General features: G+C 49.2%; 2 protein-coding genes across 10 annotated transcripts in view; both read right to left on the reverse strand.

Annotated features, from left to right (window-relative positions):
- Positions 1 to 19,493, reverse strand: part of KDM6B (lysine demethylase 6B) — a 123,839-nt gene that overhangs the window by 30,042 nt on the left and 74,304 nt on the right. For 7 of the 9 annotated variants that reach the window (XM_044278901.1, XM_044278913.1, XM_044278907.1 and 4 more), the window contains one exon: positions 2,226 to 3,995. The gene's annotated coding sequence lies outside the window, so the exon portion shown is untranslated. Of the gene's footprint in view, positions 1 to 2,225; positions 3,996 to 16,831; positions 17,077 to 19,493 lie in introns of those variants that run through there. The other 2 variants (XM_044278908.1, XM_044278902.1) reach the window with 2 other exon arrangements.
- On the reverse strand, positions 17,112 to 18,242 carry LOC122925597 (leucine-rich repeat extensin-like protein 5). The gene has a single exon (XM_044276955.1). The coding sequence runs from the start codon at positions 18,240 to 18,242 to the stop codon at positions 17,112 to 17,114; it is 1,131 nt and encodes a 376-aa protein (XP_044132890.1).

The following is a 19,493-nucleotide window of genomic DNA, read 5'->3' on the forward strand; positions in this document are numbered from 1 at the left end:
CAGCTCAGTGGCAAAGCTCAGGTGCTTTTCACTGAATGGAATTGAACATCTTCTATTATGGGGACAGATATCTAACATCGTTGTATTTTTGCCGGTGGTTCGGCCTGTATACGGCCTTGTCTGGACCGTGATATTTTTGATGTGCCATCCCAATTTATTTAATACTATATTTATGCTCATGCCCAAATAATATTGCTGCTGCTCTCATGCCCCGAGGTACATATATATATATATATATATAAGAAAAAAATCGGACAGCACTCCAGACGGTTTCTTCGGTAAAGCAAGTAAAATTTAATCACCCATGTGGTGGCAGCAAAAAAGCAACGTTTCGGCTCTACATGAGCCTTTCTCAAGCCTTGAGAAAGGCTCATGTAGAGCCGAAACGTTGCTTTTTTGCTGCCACCACATGGGTGATTAAATTTTACTTGCTTTACCGAAGAAACCGTCTGGAGTGCTGTCCGATTTTTTCTATTGTCTACTAGTGGGTAAGCTCCAGTTACCGTACTCGGACCTTGCACCTGTTTTTGTTTCAGTGGTGGTGCTGCCGGTAGATTTTTTCACTATATATTTTTTTTTTTTTCTTATTTTATTTGATTAGTTACTAGACATTTATGCAACAGCTTAGGCCAAAAACATTACATATTAAATATATGGTCTTGGTCGTTTTCAACATTCGGTGGCGTTTCCGTGTTATTAGCAGTAAGTTGGGGCACTTTCCATGCTTGCGCTATTTCTCTCGCTGTGCCATTTTAGTATTTATGTGATGCGGTAATTAAATTTATATGTTTATTATTTTCTGTTTGATGTTTCTTTATATTATTGGGCTGTTGACATCATCTATGTAGGTTGGCTGGAGAAAGAAGGGATCTGGTCTGGGGTCTGTATAGATGGGGGGGTTCGGTCTGAGGTTTGTGTTATGGGATGGTCTAGGGTCTGCATACAGATGGGTCTGCTCTGAGGTTTTTTATACAAATGAGTCTGGTCTGAGGTTTATATTATGGGATGGTCTGCATACAGAATGGTCTGGTCTGAGGTTTATATTATGGGATGGTCTGCATACAGAATGGTCTGGTCTGAGGTTTGTATTATGGGATGGTCTGGTCTGAGGTTTGTATTATGGGATGGTCTGGTCTGAGGTTTGTATTATGGGATGGTCTGGTCTGAGGTTTGTATTATGGGATGGTCTGGTCTGAGGTTTGTATTACGGGATGGTCTGCCTACAGAATGGTCTGGTCTGAGGTTTATATTATGGGATGGTCTGCATACAGAATGGTCTGGTCTGAGGTTTGTATTATGGGATGGTCTGTGGTCTGCATACAGGGGGGACTAGCCTGAGGTTTATATTATGGGATGCTCTGGGTTTTGCATACAGATGGGTCTGGTCTGTGGTTTGTATTATGGGATGGTCTGGGGCCTGTATACCCATGGTGGGTATGATCTGAAGGTACGAGTCTGGTCTTTTTATACAGGAGGACTGATCTGGACCTTAAGGTTGGTGGAGGAAATCATATTTACTATTTGAGATTCAACTGCCGTAGATTAGGGGTGTATCGTAACTGGGAGGGGCATTCGGCAGAGAATTCGTGAAGCGCTCTGTGTGGTGCGCTTTTTTCTCATCTGCAGAGAAAGCTGGCAAGTGTACTAAACATAGAAGAGAAGGGCAGGCCCATTTATATGGGAAGGCAATATGCCCGTAACGAGTGTGATTGAATTACTGTCAGCAGCACATCTCCTGCTTACACACGCTGCCGACAAGCGGTGCCTTATGTCCACATAATGGATGCAATCAACGGCAAAGGAGCATTAGACGGGGCAAAGACTGGGAATGAACAATCATCCAGGTAATTATTACCGTAAACGAGCCTTTACAGTCCTGGTTCCCAGGGATAGCCAAATGCGATGGGCCAGAGGAGAGGTAGTACTTCTTTAACACCTGGGCTAGTTGTACACTGTGTTAAAGTCTTCCGGAAGAGGAATATCACATCGTGCATAGCTGGATACTGCCTTTCCCTGCTGGAGCCCACTGACTATAATGGGACCTTACAGGCATTAATGCCGGAAACGGGTCGGATCCCCACCAGGTTCCATTCTAGTCAATGGGGTCTGGCGGTGCTTCGGTCCATTCTGGCTATGCCGGATACGATGAACTAGTCCTAAACGTACTTTTCTGTAATAGATATCATCACATAAACCAAGATCCAACATGAAAGCATCAAACTCACCGCGTCATCGTAGGACCAGTTTTGACATCAAAGCGGAGTGCACGACGGACCCTGCAAACAATACGAAGGTGGTTAGCGGAGGAAAGGAAGTCAGCGCAGTGAGTGCAGGTGAGAAGAAAAGTCGTAAGCAATAGTTTACAGGGGAGATTTATTAAACCCGGTGTAAAGGAAAAACTAGCTTAGTTGCCCATAGCAACCAGATTCCAACTTTCATTTTCCAAAAAAGTTCTTACAAAAAATTAAATAAAACAAAAAGATGGAACCTGATTGGTTGCTAAGCCAATTTCTTTTCTTTACACCAGTTTTGACAGATTGCCTCCTATGTGCGTGGAGGTCTGTGGTACAAGAAAGGACAAAAGATAAAAACCACAATTGTATAAAAATATATTGTACGACACGGGCAGACTTGCGGCTTCCAGCTGTCAGTGACTACAACAGAAAGCCACAAGGACCAGTGTCAGTAAGATACCCAAGTTGTAGCTTCAAAGACTGTTTCCTGCCAGAAACGAGACAAAAGCAAAACATTTTAACAGTTTCAACAATTTTGGCCACTAAAATGTCAACACAAAATGAATGGCTGCTCTCTAGAAAAGTTAAATGAAGACGACAAACAGAGAATTTTCCCACTTTACTGTAAAAAAATAAAAAATAAAAATTTACTACTTGGCCCCAGAGAGAAAATATAATAATCACACAGTTCCCATGAAATTCCACCATTTTGCTAATTTATAGAAGAAGTTCTGTCGGACGATTTCAATAAAGTTTGGAGAAAGGCCACAGTGGACATCAGGCAAATAGTCATTGATGCCCACAGCAACTAGAGCTCAATCAGACCCTGGTTACCACAAGAAACACGGCCCACAGACACTTTGGATATGTGAAGACCACTTAGTTTGTACTTTTTAATAAAATTTACCGACACGGACTTAAGGCGTTCCTTTACATTTTGCCCATTTAGGCTCTGATCACATCTTCGTCAAAGTTTCCATTAAAAATGTCAACCTATGTGAGGCCAGCATACTTACTAACCGTCGCTATTTTGCCAGGACAACCCTGAGAAATGGCCCACAATGGGAGAGACTTCGAGACATACCCGCCTAAATATGTTCCTTGGGGGCAGGGCTTAAATGTCCTGACTTTTGAAACGTTAGTAAGTATGCACTATTTTGCCCCGTAGAATGTTCTGGGCACCATGATGGAAACCCAACAGACCCCATTATAGTCAACGGAGTGTGTTGGATGCCATTACAGCCCATATGTGAACAAAGCCTTACAACTGAATATTTGTCCCAACACCCAAGATAAACCCCCCCCAACACCCAAGATAAACAAAAAGCTGCCCACGGACCGCAAAATTTTCCACTGTCTATGGACAGCTTAATGTATTACCCTAAAAAAGAAAAAAAATCGGTTACTCACTTATTTCCCCCCCCCCCCCCCCCCCAGTGTCTACATCCCTACTATAACATGAGCATCCCTTTTTAAGTTCTGAAAACATTACCTAATGTTTGAATCAGCGGAGCAATTACTAGCTTAAAAAACAAATTAGCGTTAACTTTCGCCCGTTGAATGCACGCAACCGTGTTTTACTGCGGAAGACGGCCGGTATGGGTAAAGCAGGGGCAAGCGCAAGGAGTAGTAATATAAAGTTCTCAGCTCAGTTGAGGGTGATGGGTGCTGCCAAGGCCTTGGAAGAGACCAGCTTGATGATCGGGTCTTTTCCTCAGGGCTGGGTTGAGAGGTTCGTTCCCCTGTTTCAGCAAAAGGAACCTGTGGAGCGATATTACATTAAACGGGAACACCGCAAAGGAAAATTCACAAGCCTCCGACCGTCAAGAAGATGATTTTCGATTAAACTTTGTTAGCTCCTTTTTGGAGGACTTTGTTGGCACTGAAAGGATAACCATCCTCTGGTGGGAATATAGGTCATTTGCCCAGGGCTACACTCTTACATACCGTATATTTGATAATATTGGATTAAACACCACCATCACAGTGCACCAAACATTTCTGGGCCCTCAAATCAGATGATGAGGGTCCATTGATGTGTGAACACGTGGGGCATGGTTGCATTTTACATAGCGCTACATATTTTGGGGATTTTTTTTTTGTAAAAACGGTGCTACAGGAGATTAGACTGGTTGGTCTACATAGGTGTAATTTGAGTGCATTTTTTCGCCCATAGCATAGCTGCAAGTCCTGGCCGGACTGCATTTCTAATGACCCAAACCAACAGCAATACATGAGTCTATGATGCGTTAGTCCGGGCCGCGACACCCACATGGGGTTGAGACTTGGACCCGTATTATTCGCACATATACACGTATTTGTTGTTTTCTTTTAATCAATATACCAAAAGGAGTATGAAATTCATCCAAAATTTTTACATTTCACCTTCTTATCCAGCCGAAGTTATGAATTTTTACAATATACGTGCGCTCATTTACGGTACGGATTTTGACGCTAGATTGCTAGCCCTTGAAATTACATGCAATGCAGTTTAAAGCATTAACATTTACTTTCAGAAAATAAAAAGGTATCGTTAACTTGCAAAAAAAGTTCGAACAAAAATACAATATCCCCGAGGCCGGTCGACATGGTCGGCCATCTTACAAGAATTTTGTTGTTGTTCTGCAAGATCCATTCATCAAAGCCACTTTTTATCCTGTTCGCAAGGGTCCGTTCCTGGACACCTGTGGCCACAATACGACTTTTTTTTTTTTTGTTAACCGGCCAAAACCGCGGCAGCTGGTAAACCGAGGGGGGGCGGGGACGGTGAAGTGAGCGTGCCTAACTTCGACTACAAGAACACAAGACACCTGTGGGTGTCATCTGTCTACCATGGGAAGTGGGCCCAGTGTTCAGATGACAGGTTGGTTAAGGACACCCACGCCATAAATCCAAGATTAAAATCCTCACAGACGTGAGGTAAAAAATTTTCTTCTGTTCTTTTTTTGCCAATTTTCTCCTCTTTTGAGGTAAAATTGTAGCTGCAGAATTAAAATATTGCATTCACGTTACGATGGGAACATTTTTTTTACCACAGAACAAGTAAATTTTACCTCAGAAACACAAATTATAAGTTAAAATGCTCTTTGGCGGGCATAAACACAACAGTTTTCGCGCACACCTATGGGGCCCTTTTACTTGACTCTATATTACACACAGGACTTATCAGTTCTTATAAGAAATCTCATGGTTTACATTCACTAAATACAGTTCTGTCAGCCATTTTGTAAGCTAAACCCATAACTAGCATATAACTGGGATGCACCAACATGGTACACGGGGGGAGATTGACAAAGACAGTTCACAAAGTAGTGGTTTTACCCCTATCAACCAATCAGATTGCAGATCTTATACTGCTGAGGATGTCTGGAAAATGCAACCTGCATCGTGATTAGTTGCCATGGGCTTCTCCAACATTTCTCATTGGTTGCAGATATATCAGTGAGGCAGCCATTTTCTAATCTAAAGCAATAACCTTTATATAAATGGAATGTTCCAACATGACTTAAGTGTGGGAGGAATTTCATAACCATGGTTTTGGCCATACTGACCAATCAGATTACAGCTCTCATGCTGCTTTAGCTGTCGGGAAGAAAAAACGTGCAGCCTGATTGGTTGCTATGTGCGACTCCGCCTCTTCACCTTTGTGTTGTGCTTTTCATAATCTACCTCACAGAATAATTCAGCCTCCATCTTGTAAAATGACTTGGAGGCAGCTATAACCCAGTTCTACTGAACAAGGCTCATGAAAATCCATGAATTTGCGGCAAAAGTCACCCCAGCCATAGGTATGGACTGAATATTGATGACATTCAGTGTGAATGCACTCTAAGGGCACATTCACACAATGGGTTTTTTGTTACCACAGATTTTATCACATTTTATGCGGCAAACAGAGATTTGAAATGGATGCCACAGAAAAGAACAAACTGAGCGCCATCTTTCCCGACAAGCCTCCACTCGCAGTCATTAACGGAGGGTCAGTCCCCGATTTTTCTGTGAATTCGGCTACTTTCACACTTGCGGCAGTGTGATCCGACGGGCGGTTCCGTCGTCGGAACTGCCCGCCGGATCCGCCGCTGACTGAAAGAATTTGTGAGACGGATCCGGATGCGGATCCGTCTCACAAATGCATTGCAAGGACGGATCCATCTCTTTGCTTGTCATGCGGACAGACTGATCCGTCTTGCATCTTTTTTCACATTTCTACCGGTCTGCGCATGCGCAGGCAGGAAAGACGGATCCGGCATTTTGAATGGGGAATCCGGAACGAATACATTCCTATGGGAAAAAATGCCGGATCCGGCATTCAGGCATGTCTTACGTTTTTTTCGCCGTAGTTACGGTTTTATCTTTTGCCTGATCAGTCAAAAAGACTGAACTGAAGACGTCCTGAACGGATTACTCTCCATTCAGAAAGCATGGGGATATAACTGATCAGTTCTTTTCCGGTATTGAGCCCCTAAGACGAAACTCAGTGCCGGAAAAGAAAAACGCCAGTGTAAAAGTACCCTTAGGCCTCATGCACACGGCCGTTGTTTGGGTCCGCATCCGAGCCGCCGTTTTGGCGGCTCAGATGCGGACCCATTCATTTCAATGGAGCCGCAAAAGATACGGACAGCATTCCGTGTGCTGTCCGCATCCGTGGCTCCATTCCGCGGCACCGCAAAAAAATATAACATGTCCTATTCTTGTCTGCGATTTGCGGACAAGAATAGGCATTTATATTGCCAGCGCCGGGTCCCGTGCCGCTAACTGCGGAAGGCAACACGGACGCCTTCCATTTTTTGCGGATCCGCAGTTTGCGGGCTGCAAAAAACAGCACGGTCGAGGCCTTATGCAGCAAATCCGAAATGAATTTCTTCTGTATGACCATACCTCCAAGGGTTTTCCGAGATTTTTTTTAACTGACAAGCTATCCTCTGGATCATAGTTGCCAACGGTCCTGAACTTGCAGGGACTGTCCTCAATTTTGAGACACAGTCCTAGCAAATTTGGGCCGTCCTGGTACTGAAAATGGGAGGGACCAACGATCACACCATCCACAAGTGGGCGTTTCCAGTCTGACACCCGGGACCCCCACCGATCGGCTGTTTGAGAAGGCACCAGCGTTCGCAGTAGTGTCTAGGCTCAGTGCAGTATATTGCACAACGGCTGTGCTTGGGATTGCCAATGAACGTGACGTCACATGGCCTTGGCAAAGCAGTGGCACCACGGGGGGCCTGGGTTTCGGACCCCCCACTAATCTGATACTGATGACCCATCTCAGAAAACCCCTTTAAAGACGGGTTCACCCCATGGATTTTCAACACAGATTTCCCTCTAAAGAGAGAACTCCGCGGTATATATCTGCACCAGCTCTGATGACCTAGGTTATCAATGTCCGACACCCGGCACTTCCATCAGCCAAGAGCGGACAGAAGACTCCATACATCGTGTATTTTCCGGAGCGCTGAACCTCAGCTCTCATTCACCTGAATGAGTGCTATGCTGCAGTCCCCAACACGGTCACTATGTGGTGTATTGAGCAGTCTGCCTCCAGCTCCATGCACTATATAGTCTCCAGTCCCATGGATGCCTGAAACAATCCTGAAATGTCTCATTTCTCGGGGTCTCATTTCTGCGTCTCCGGCCCTGTGGTCTCCTTGTAGCTGTATACGCTATAGACCACAGGTATATGTCTGAGTTCATACTCTTATCGTATCCTGCTCGCTGTTCAGCCGCTCCGCGCCGTCTTATCTCCACATTTGTGTAACACCCCAGGGCATTGACTGTCACCAGGGGAGTAACCCACAGGCCGATATCAACGGTCACTTCTGCCTCAGAGAGTCCCACGTAAAAACATTTACTACAATTACCTGCGAGGGAGACACACCTGTAACAGACACGACTCGACACCGCCTAAACCTGCCGCTACACAACAATACAGACAAACTGATCGTGATGCAACACCCCGCAACCTGCCCACTGCCATGATGTAACAGCATCCCAGCGGGCACAAGACAGCTGTGAGGGGTTGTTTATAACTACCGCGTCTCCAGGGAGAAGAAACAGGCATCATAACAGGTGGCAGGGGAAAGAGGGGGTGTACGCTGGTAGGTGACCCCACAGGGGGAGGAGCAGACTCATAGCTCCCTTCTATATGTATCACCCTGCAGGAGGAGGAGCAGACTCATAGCTCCTTCTATATGTATCACCCTGCAGGAGGAGGGGCAGACTCATAGCTCCTTCTATATGTATCACCCTGCAGGAGGAGGAGCAGACTCATAGCCACTTCTATATGTATCACCCTGCAGGAGGAGGAGCAGACTCATAGCTCCTTCTATATGTATCACCCTGCAGGAGGAGGGGCAGACTCATAGCTCCTTCTATATGTATCACCCTGCAGGAGGAGGGGCAGACTCATAGCTCCTTCTATATGTATCACCCTGCAGGAGGAGGAGCAGACTCATAGCTCCTTCTATATGTATCACCCTGCAGGAGGAGGGGCAGACTCATAGCTCCTTCTATATGTATCACCCTGCAGGAGAAGGGGCAGACTCATAGCTCCTTCTATATGTATCACCCTGCAGGAGGAGGAGCAGACTCATAGCTCCTTCTATATGTATCACCCTGCAGGAGGAGGAGCAGACTCATAGCTCCTTCTATATGTATCACCCTGCAGGAGGAGGGGCAGACTCATAGCTCCTTCTATATGTATCACCCTGCAGGAGGAGGGGCAGACTCATAGCTCCTTCTATATGTATCACCCTGCAGGAGGAGGGGCAGACTCATAGCTCCTTCTATATGTATCACCCTGCAGGAGGAGGTGCAGACTCATAGCTCCTTCTATATGTATCACCCTGCAGGAGGAGGGGCAGACTCATAGCTCCTTCTATATGTATCACCCTGCAGGAGGAGGGGCAGACTCATAGCTCCTTCTATATGTATCACCCTGCAGGAGGAGGGGCAGACTCATAGCTCCTTCTATATGTATCACCCTGCAGGAGGAGGGGCAGACTCATAGCTCCTTCTATATATATCACCCTGCAGGAGGAGGGGCAGACTCATAGCTCCTTCTATATGTATCACCCTGCAGGAGGAGGGGCAGACTCATAGCTCCTTCTATATGTATCACCCTGCAGGAGGAGGAGCAGAATCATAGCTCCTTCTATATGTATCACCCTGCAGGAGGAGGGGCAGACTCATAGATCCCTTCTATATGTATTACCCTGCAAAGGGGCAAATTTGGGCTCCTTTATCACTTTGCAGGGAGATAACACAGATCCATGGTTGTCTTTCTACGTCACTTCAAACGAGGAAGAAAATCACAGGTCTGGAATAAAAATGTATTTCTTATATTTCTGCGCCCGCCATTAATCCAGTTAAATATTCGCAGGACACAATAGTGACAGCCGCATGCCGTTTAAAGGGCCAGTGAGCCTGGCGTGCAGCCAACGTGTATGAATGATTTATGAACAGCTGATAGAAGAGCGGGGAGGAGGCTGGGAAAGGGGCCGGAGATGAGGAGCGAGGGGGGAGGCGAGGACTCCGTGTCAGCTGGGGTAAGGGCGAGGAGACAAAGAAAACCTCTTAGGGAGCGTTGGGAAAGAGTAGCTACAATCTCTAGACAGAGAATGCAGATGTTCGGAGATTACCCGCACTCTCTCTGACCGAACCATGCCGACAATCCCCCATCTGTTGGCGACTTGCCCTACCTCGCCCACATGATTTCGTCTTTGCCCCCACCATTAATTATTCTTAGCTGCAAATATCACTCCCGAACCGCTAATATTCCCATTTGTGGACCAAGCCAAAAACCCAGCGGTAGCATCGACCTCTCGCATTCAATTACCCAAGAATCTGCTCTCTTTAAACCGATCGGTGCCAATAACTAATGAGCGGTGACATCACCGCTATTATATAATGTGTTACGGAGGCTGGAGGGTCATCGGAGTACAATGGTAACACACTCGGCCTGGAAAAACATATCGTACAGGAAAAAATATCCCTGCGTGGAGATATGCCACATGACCTCCGCAGAGACGGCAGATATGCCACATGACCTCCGCAGAGACGGCAGATATGCCACATGACCTCCGCAGAGACGGCAGATATGCCACATGACCTCCGCAGAGACGGCAGATATGCCACATGACCTCCGCAGAGACGGCAGATATGCCACATGACCTCTTACACAAATAATGTCCGAAACATATCCTACTAAATCTACAGGCAGACATTTTAAGCTCCCATGGTAACTGCTGGAAACTTTCATTTTGTCTATGGTGCCAAGTAGGAGCTTTAGGCCTTTGGACAACATTATACCAGAACTTGCTCATGGCCACCTTCCACCGGTCAGGTATGATGGAGCGGGGTTGTAGTCATACATATCATGGAACATTATATAGAAGGTAAGACGTCTACCTCCAGGAACAAGTTCTGCTGTATACAGAGCGCATACTGGTGAGAAATAAGTGTAAGTATAAATGATTGGTAAAAGAAACCGAGCAGGAAGCCAGACAGGAAGAAAAGTGGAGGATGTGAGCCCTCACAGGAAGGAAGACCAAAGGAAGCCAACAGAGGAAGAGTGTGGGATGTGGAAAAGATAGAAAACTATATGGAGAAAGTGTGTGAAGCTAGACGGGCAGAAAACAGTGAAGACTAACTACGGAAGGTAAAAGCCAAGAAGAGTCCAGGAACTGAGAAACAAAAAGCAGGTGGAAGAGAGACAGGACCAGAAAAGAGAAAAAGAAGCCCAGAGCGAACAGCAGAGTGATAACTGCTGGAACGGAGAGCGCCGAGGAGGCCACAGAAAAGAGTGGCAGAACGGAGAGCGCCGAGGAGGCCACAGAAAAGAGTGGCAGAATGAAAAGCGATGCAACAAAGAGCGCCGAGAAGGTCAGAGATAAGAGCAGTGGAACCAAGACCGCCAAGGAGGCCAGAGAGAAGAGCTGCACAACAAACAGTGCCAAGTAGGCCAGATTAGAGCGCAACGTAACGAAGACCGCCAAGGAGGCCGTAGAGAAAAGTGGCGGAATGAAATGCAGCGAAATGAAGACCACGAAGGAGGCCGGAGAGAAGAGCAGCGTATTGAAGAGTGCCGAGGAGGCCAGACAGAAGAGAGACTGAACTAAGAATGGCGAGGAGACAAGAGAGAAGAGCGGCAGAACAAAGGGCACAGGAATAAAGAGTGCCAAAGAGGCTAGAGAAAACAGCGCCAAGGTCAGAGAAAAGTACGGCGAAATGAAGAGGACCAAGGAGTCCAGACAGAAGAGCAGCGCGGATAGGGCCACAGAGAAGAGCGCCAGAACAAAGAGCATAGTAGAGTCCAGAGAGGAGACCAGAAGAGTGAGAGAATTAAAAGCATAAGGGAGGCCAGTACTCCAAGAAAATGGAGACCAACAGACTACAGCACACAAGAGGCCAAAATAGCAAGGGAATGAAGGAGGCCAGGAAATGAGGAGCACAGGAAGCTGAAAACGCATGTCATGGGAAACCTAAAGGGAGCGCAGAAAGTCTGCACAGCAAAAGAAGGGAGAGTTGATGGAACCTAAAGAGCGTATGGTAGAGCACCGTAGTCTGATATGTTCTTAGGGTGTGTACTGCCAGAATGGATAACTGTGAAAGTGGAGACTTTCCTCTAGGGCAGTGTTGGCGAACCTTTTAGAGACCGAGTTCCCAAACTGCAACCCAAAACCCACTTATTTATCGCAAAGTGCCAACACAGCAATTTTTATTGGATATCTTCTGTGTACTTTATCATTTAGCTATAATAGCCTGCCTACAGTCAGTGCGCTGCCCGTACCGCTCATAGTGCGCCCTGCGCTGATGAATGGCAGGAAAAGTCTAAGGCATATTGGTACACCATAGACTATTTCCAGGGTGCGGGTGCCCACCCGTGCCACAGGTTCACCACCACTGCTCTAGGGTCTCTGACCAGCCTAGTGGAGGAGGACAGCAGAGGAAGATGAAGGTCACTAGGATATAATGAATATAGGAGAGTAAAACCGCAGACCAAGTGGGTAAACCTGGAGAGGGGAGGCCGAAAAACTGTCCAGCCATTTAAAAGAATGAGAATTAAAGGAGTCGACACAGGAGTAATGTCTGATCAGTGAGGGCCCAGCTGTTGGGGCCCCACCCATCATGAGAACATGTCCCGTCTCTCCTGTCTGAAGGTAGCGGTGGCAGGGTATCCGTTTAATGTCTATGGGACTGAGGAGCGGGGCACCTGGCTATCTCTGGCAGCCCCATTGGGGTGGAATGGAGCGGTGAAGGAGGCAACCTGGACAATCACAACACGTGCCTACAAGTGCCTTGTATTATCTCTGTCTACATTGGAAACGCCATTTACTGAAGTGAGACAACCCCTTTAAGTCTCAATACTGGTACCGCCCCTTTAATCTTCAAAGTATGGGAAAATTACATAACGGTCAAGGTAACATATTCCCAGAAGGTTGTGTCAGTAGAAGTCTAGTCCTCCTACCACCAGCAAGCCAAGCAAAGACCGGAATTCACCAATGGTGGCGAGCCAGGCGGGAAGATTCCAGTGCCTCACTGCTCACCACTATGGTGTAGCCACGTAGTGTGGCACAGCGGAGAGCCTGGCACAGAGTTTCCCCATTCAAGACTTACTTTTTAGGCTACTTTCACACTCCGGCAAGGAACTCTGCGGGTGAACAGCCTGATGGATCCGTCCTGCCGCTAGTGCACGCGTGCCCCCGGACTACTGCTCCGGCCCCTTTGACTATAATGGGGGCGGAGTTCCGGCGGAGCACGGCAAACATACCGAGGGGCGGCCGGAATAAGAGTACGACATGATGTACTTTTATTCCGGCCGCCTCTCGGCACGTTTGCCGTGCTGCCGCCGGAACTCCGCCCCCATTATATAGTCAATGGGGCCGGAGCGGTAGCGGCAGCACGGATCTGACAGGCTGCTCACCCGCCGGAGTTCCTTGCCGCTAGTGAAAGTACTCTAAGACCAGTAATAATACCTGCTGATCAGGTGACCCATGAACCGGAAATAGTCATCCCAAACAAGCGCTCTCCCGGCACATGCCGGCATTTAAACAATTATCCAATAGTATTTCACCCGCTGTGCGCGGCATGATACATTTTAACCCTTTCAATCCTCAAGTACAGACGCGATAACTAGTACTACCTCTGCAAGTACTCGAAAGGAGGCGTAAAAATAAAAATGTAAAACGTCAACCCCGATATAAATGGCTGATTGTACATGGCACTCATTCCATGCCGCTATTAACCCTATAATTCCACAATGTTACAAAATTGCAGATATTACACACAGAAAAAAAACGTCCCAGCTTCGGACAGACCGGTTCTTCTGAGAGACAATTGGACATTACCGCGAAAAATGCCTAAACCTGATTAACGCTTTAATCCCTTAATACTACAGCGCACCTTCCCCTTTAAAGACAAACTGCGACCTATCCCTAAAAATAGCCTCCCGTCACCCGGAAAATTAACCCTTTACAACAGCGAGGAATATTCCGTATGCCTGTTGCCCTCTACATTAACTCTTCACAGTACCCGTCAGTACTGCAACACTGCAATTAACCCTTTAGAATGGAGCCTGATGCGGGCCACAGGTTAACCCTTCACACCACCACCTCATATTCCCTGTCAGTCTGCTTGTCACGTGGTGTATACCAACATGAGTAACAGGTGCGAGGAAAAACCGTCAAACCGTAACACTGCATATTAAACTCTTCTAGTGGCACACAATACTCGCCGCTCCTGTCACACTGCGTATTAACCCTTCACAGGCCAACACAATACTCGCCGCGCCTGTCACACTGCGTATTAACCCTTCACAGGACAACACAATGTCCACCACGTCTGTAAAGTTGCATATTAACCTTTCATAGAGCAATCTTATATTCACTGCACCTGTTGCACTGCTATTTAACCCTTCATAGAACAAACCAATATTCACTGCGCCTGTCACACTGCTTATTAACCCTTCATAGTACAATGCAATGTTCACTGCACATTAACCCTTCACATGACAACACAATGTTCACTGCACCTGTCACACTGTATATTAACCCTTCACATGACAACACAATGTTCACTGCACCTGTCACACTGCATTTTAACCCTTCACATGACAACACAATGTTCACTGCACCTGTCACACTGCATTTTAACCCTTAGTACAATGCCCATTAACACTCCACTGACAAAGTTCAGATGCAGTCCCAATACTGGGATGATCTATGCCGTAACTTTTTCGAATGTCTCAGCACAGACCCCCCCCCCCCCTCCCCCTCCCCCTCATTACCGGCACTGCTCACACTGCACATACACTATGTGCCCGCCGCATATACAGCGGCCATCCTCATCCACACTGGTCACACAGCGGATACCGGTCGTGCTAGGAGATGGCTGCACAGTACAAAAGTCACTGGACCTGTCAGACTGCACTTTAACCCCTGCACTGCCACCAGCGTCCTTACAGGTGAGTGACACTATGCAGGAGAGATGAAGCACAGGAGACCCCTCCTCTGTGCCCCCCACCCATGTGTAACCATCTACATGCGAGTCTGCACGTACCCTTCTCACTGCTGCACCTCATCTACTATTCACTGCCAGCCTCCCCCAGTGATAACACTGCATTCACTGCACCCCCATAACAGCAAACACTGCACTCTTCCTCAAGGACACTGTATTCACTGCACCCATTCCCAACAACACTGCATGAATCCAATAACACTGTAGGCACTGCATATACTGAACCCATACCCAATGACACTGCATATACTGCACCCCCCGTGACACTATTCACTGCATATACTGCACCCCCCATGACACTATTCACTGCACCCCCCATGACACTATTCACTGCACCCCCCATGACACTATTCACTGCACCCCCCATGACACTATTCACTGCACCCCCCATGACACTATTCACTGCACCCCCCATGACACTATTCACTGCACCCCCCATGACACTATTCACTGCACCCCCCATGACATTATTCACTGCACCCCCCATGACACTATTCACTGCACCCCCCATGACACTATTCACTGCACCCCCCCATGACACTATTCACTGCACCCCCCCATGACACTATTCACTGCACCCCCCCCATGACACTATTCACTGCACCCCCCCATGACACTATCACTGCACCCCCCCCATGACACTATTCACTGCACCCCCCCATGACACTATTCACTGCACCCCCCATGACACTATTCACTGCACCCCCCATGACACTATTCACTGCACCCCCCATGACACTATTCACTGCACCCCCCATGACACTATTCACTGCACCCCCCATGACACTATTCACTGCAACCCCCCATGACACTATTCACTGCACCCCCCATGACACTATTCACTGCACCCCCCATGACATTATTCACTGCACCCCCATGACATTATTCACTGCACCCCCCATGACACTATTCACTGCACCCCCCATGACACTATTCACTGCACCCCCCATGACACTATTCACTGCACCCCCCCCCCATGACACTATTCACTGCACCCCCCCCCATGACACTATTCACTGCACCCCCCATGACACTATTCACGGCACCCCCCATGACATTATTCACTGCACCCCCCATGACATTATTCACTGCACCCCCCATGACATTATTCACTGCACCCCCCATGACACTATTCACTGCACCCCCCATGACACTATTCACTGCACCCCCCCCCCATGACACTATTCACTGCACCCCCCCCCCATGACACTATTCACTGCACCCCCCCCCCATGACACTATTCACTGCACCCCCCCCCCCATTACACTATTCACTGCACCCCCCCCCCATGACACTATTCACTGCACCCCCCATGACACTATTCACTGCACCCCCCATGACACTATTCACTGCACCTCCCATGACACTATTCACTGCACCCCCCATGACATTATTCACTGCACCCCCATGACATTATTCACTGCACCCCCCATGACACTATTCACTGCACCCCCCCAATGACACTATTCACTGCACCCCCCCCATGACACTATTCACTGCACCCCCCCCATGACACTATTCACTGCACCCCCCCCATGACACTATTCACTGCACCCCCCCATGACACTATTCACTGCACCCCCCCCATGACACTATTCACTGCACCCCCCCATGACACTATTCACTGCACCCCCCCCCCCAATGACACTATTCACTGCATATACTGCGCCCCCCGTGACACTATTCACTGCATATACTGCCCCCCATGACACTATTCACTGCACCCCCCATGACACTATTCACTGCATATACTGCCCCCCATGACACTATTCACTGCACCCCCCATGACACTATTCACTGCCTGTGACCCTGACCCCGCAGACTGCAGCAGTGCCTGTCACCGATCCCCTCCTGTACGCCGGCGGTGTGCTCAGGAGTAGACATTAACCCCTGCAGGCTCACACTGGAATCCGGCTCTCCCCTCCCCCAACAAACATCACATTAACCCTATGGGGGGGGGGGAGGGGAGAGCAGTGCAGAGATCAGCGGCTCCCGGTCCCTTTAAACCCGGGCATTTAAATCCCCTCAGTCCCTTTAAAGTTGCCGGCGGGGAGAGGCGCCCGTCCGCCGGGGCCCCGCATTACCTGCATGTGTCCTCCGCTAGCGACCACCCCTCATGTCTCCTGCAGCAGACACCGCACAATAATCCCCGAGGCTGCCGGTCACTTCTGCCGGGGGCTCCGGTACAGCACACACAGGAGATGCCAGCGCCGCCGTCTCTCCTGCCCGGGCTCGCTCTCTCTCTTCCACACTCTCTGTCTCTTTCTCTCTCTTTTTTTTCCAGTCTGTATTCAAACAAAGAAAGCTCCCCTTCCCCCCCAGCCTGAGTCTCCCCTCCTCCCCTCCGGAACACCAGCCTCGCTCTCACCGCCCCGGCCCTCCTCCTCCTCCCCAGCACAGCCCCCTCCCCTCCAGCCTGTCCTCCCTGGGATCCTGCGCCTGCACTTCCTGCCCTCTCCAGGGGTGGGGTGAGCCGGGAGCAAGGGGGTCCTGCCTCTGGAGCCGGGAAAAGGGGGTCCTGCCTCTGGAGCCAGGTGGAAAAGGGGGTCCTGCCTCTGGAGCCGGGAAAAGGGGGTCCTGCCTCTGGAGCCGGGTGGAAAAGGGGGTCCTGCCTCTGGAGCCGGGTGGAAAAGGGGGTCCTGCCTCTGGAGCCGGGTGGAAAAGGGGGTCCTGCCTCTGGAGCCGGGTGGAAAAGGGGGTCCTGCCTCTGGAGCCGGGTGGAAAAGGGGGTCCTGCCTCTGGAGCCGGGTGGAAAAGGGGGTCCTGCCTCTGGAGCCGGGTGGAAAAGGGGGTCCTGCCTCTGGAGCCGGGTGGAAAAGGGGGTCCTGCCTCTGGAGCCGGGTGGAAAAGGGGGTCCTGCCTCTGGAGCCGGGTGGAAAAGGGGGTCCTGCCTCTGGAGCCGGGTGGAAAAGGGGGTCCTGCCTCTGGAGCCGGGTGGAAAAGGGGGTCCTGCCTCTGGAGCCGGGTGGAAAAGGGGGTCCTGCCTCTGGAGCCGGGTGGAAAAGGGGGTCCTGCCTCTGGAGCCGGGTGGAAAAGGGGGTCCTGCCTCTGGAGCCGGGTGGAAAAGGGGGTCCTGCCTCTGGAGCCGGGTGGAAAAGGGGGTCCTGCCTCTGGAGCCGGGTGGAAAAGGGGGTCCTGCCTCTGGAGCCGGGTGGAAAAGGGGGTCCTGCCTCTGGAGCCGGGTGGAAAAGGGGGTCCTGCCTCTGGAGCCGGGTGGAAAAAGGGGTCCTGCCTCTGGAGCCGGGTGGAAAAGGGGGTCCTGCCTCTGGAGCCGGGTGGAAAAGGGGGTCCTGCCTCTGGAGCCGGGTGGAAAAGGGGGTCCTGCCTCTGGAGCCGGGAGGAAGGGGGTCCTGCCTCTGGAGCCGGGAGGAAGGGGGTCCTGCCTCTGGAGCCGGGAGGAAGGGGGTCCTGCCTCTGGAGCCGGGAGGAAGGGGGTCCTCCCTCTGGAGTCAGGATGTGATGTGAGAAGAAAAAGGTCCTCCCATTTCCCCCCATTTGCCCTAACGGTAATACTAACCTCTGACCCTAATGCCTCGTGCACACGACCGTATGTATTTTGCAGTCCGCAAAATATGGATCCGCAAAAAATACAGATGACTTCCATGTGCATTCTGTATTGAACGGAACAGCGGCCCCTAATAGAACAGTCCTATCCTTGTCCATAATGCAGACAATAATAGGACATATTCAACTTTTTTTGCGTAACAAAAATACGGAAACGGAGCGATTCATTTCCATGGGCATATAGTAGGGTATATCTCCGGGAGTTTTTTTCCACGATCAGTGTGAACAAAGACGTGAAAATCAATGGGTACACGTGCAGTCCGTGGAAAATGCGGACAGCGTGTTAGATCTTAAGATCTAGACAGATGTTAGAAAGATCTTCTATTCAGGCGCTAATGGTCATCGGTCGGCTGAAAGGATTCTTCACTGTTACGTTTCAATCCACTGTAGAATAATGTGTATGGTCACCTTAACCCCTGAGCTTAAAGGGGTTTTTCCAAAATTTTACTGCTAATTGAAGGGGGTATGACAGCTGCCAATCAGCTGTTTGAGAAGTCACCAGCGCTCGCAGTAGTGCCGCGTCCTTCTCACAGCGTTTCCTAGACCAGTGACGGTCATTTGGGTGAGGAGCAGCTACACAATGTACGGCGCCGTGCTTGGTGAGAAGGCTGCGAGGCTCACAGGAGCACCAGTGTCTTCAGTGGCGGGCTTGTCGGACCCCCACTGATCAGATACTGAGGAAGGATAGGTTATCAGTAGTAAAATGTCATAAAACCCTTTTAATACTAACCACAAACCCTAATGACACTGCTAATACAGAAGGAGCTATGAGTCTGCCCCTCCCCCTGCAGGGTGATACATATAGAAGGAGCTATGAGTCTGCCCCTCCTCCTGCAGGGTGATACATATAGAAGGAGCTGTGAGTCTGCCCCTCCTCCTGCAGGGTGATACATATAGATGGAGCTATGAGTCTGCTCCTCCTCCTGCAGGGTGATACATATAGAAGGAGCTATGAGTCTGCTCCTCCTCCTGCAGGGTGATACATATAGAAGGAGCTATGAGTCTGCCCCTCCCCCTGCAGGGTGATACATATAGAAGGAGCTATGAGTCTGCCCCTCCTCCTGCAGGGTGATACATATAGAAGGAGCTATGAGTCTGCCCCTCCTCCTGCAGGGTGATACATATAGAAGGAGCTATGAGTCTGCCCCTCCCCCTGCAGGGTGACACATATAGAAGGAGCTA

The sequence above is a fragment of the Bufo gargarizans genome, chromosome 2, assembly GCF_014858855.1.
Source record: "Bufo gargarizans isolate SCDJY-AF-19 chromosome 2, ASM1485885v1, whole genome shotgun sequence".
Classification (NCBI taxonomy): Eukaryota; Metazoa; Chordata; class Amphibia; order Anura; family Bufonidae; genus Bufo; species Bufo gargarizans.

Coding starts and splice junctions, on each gene's coding strand:
- LOC122925597 (XM_044276955.1), bottom strand. CDS start 18,242: ATGGGGGGAAATGGGAGGACCTTTTTCTTCTCACATCACATCCTGACT.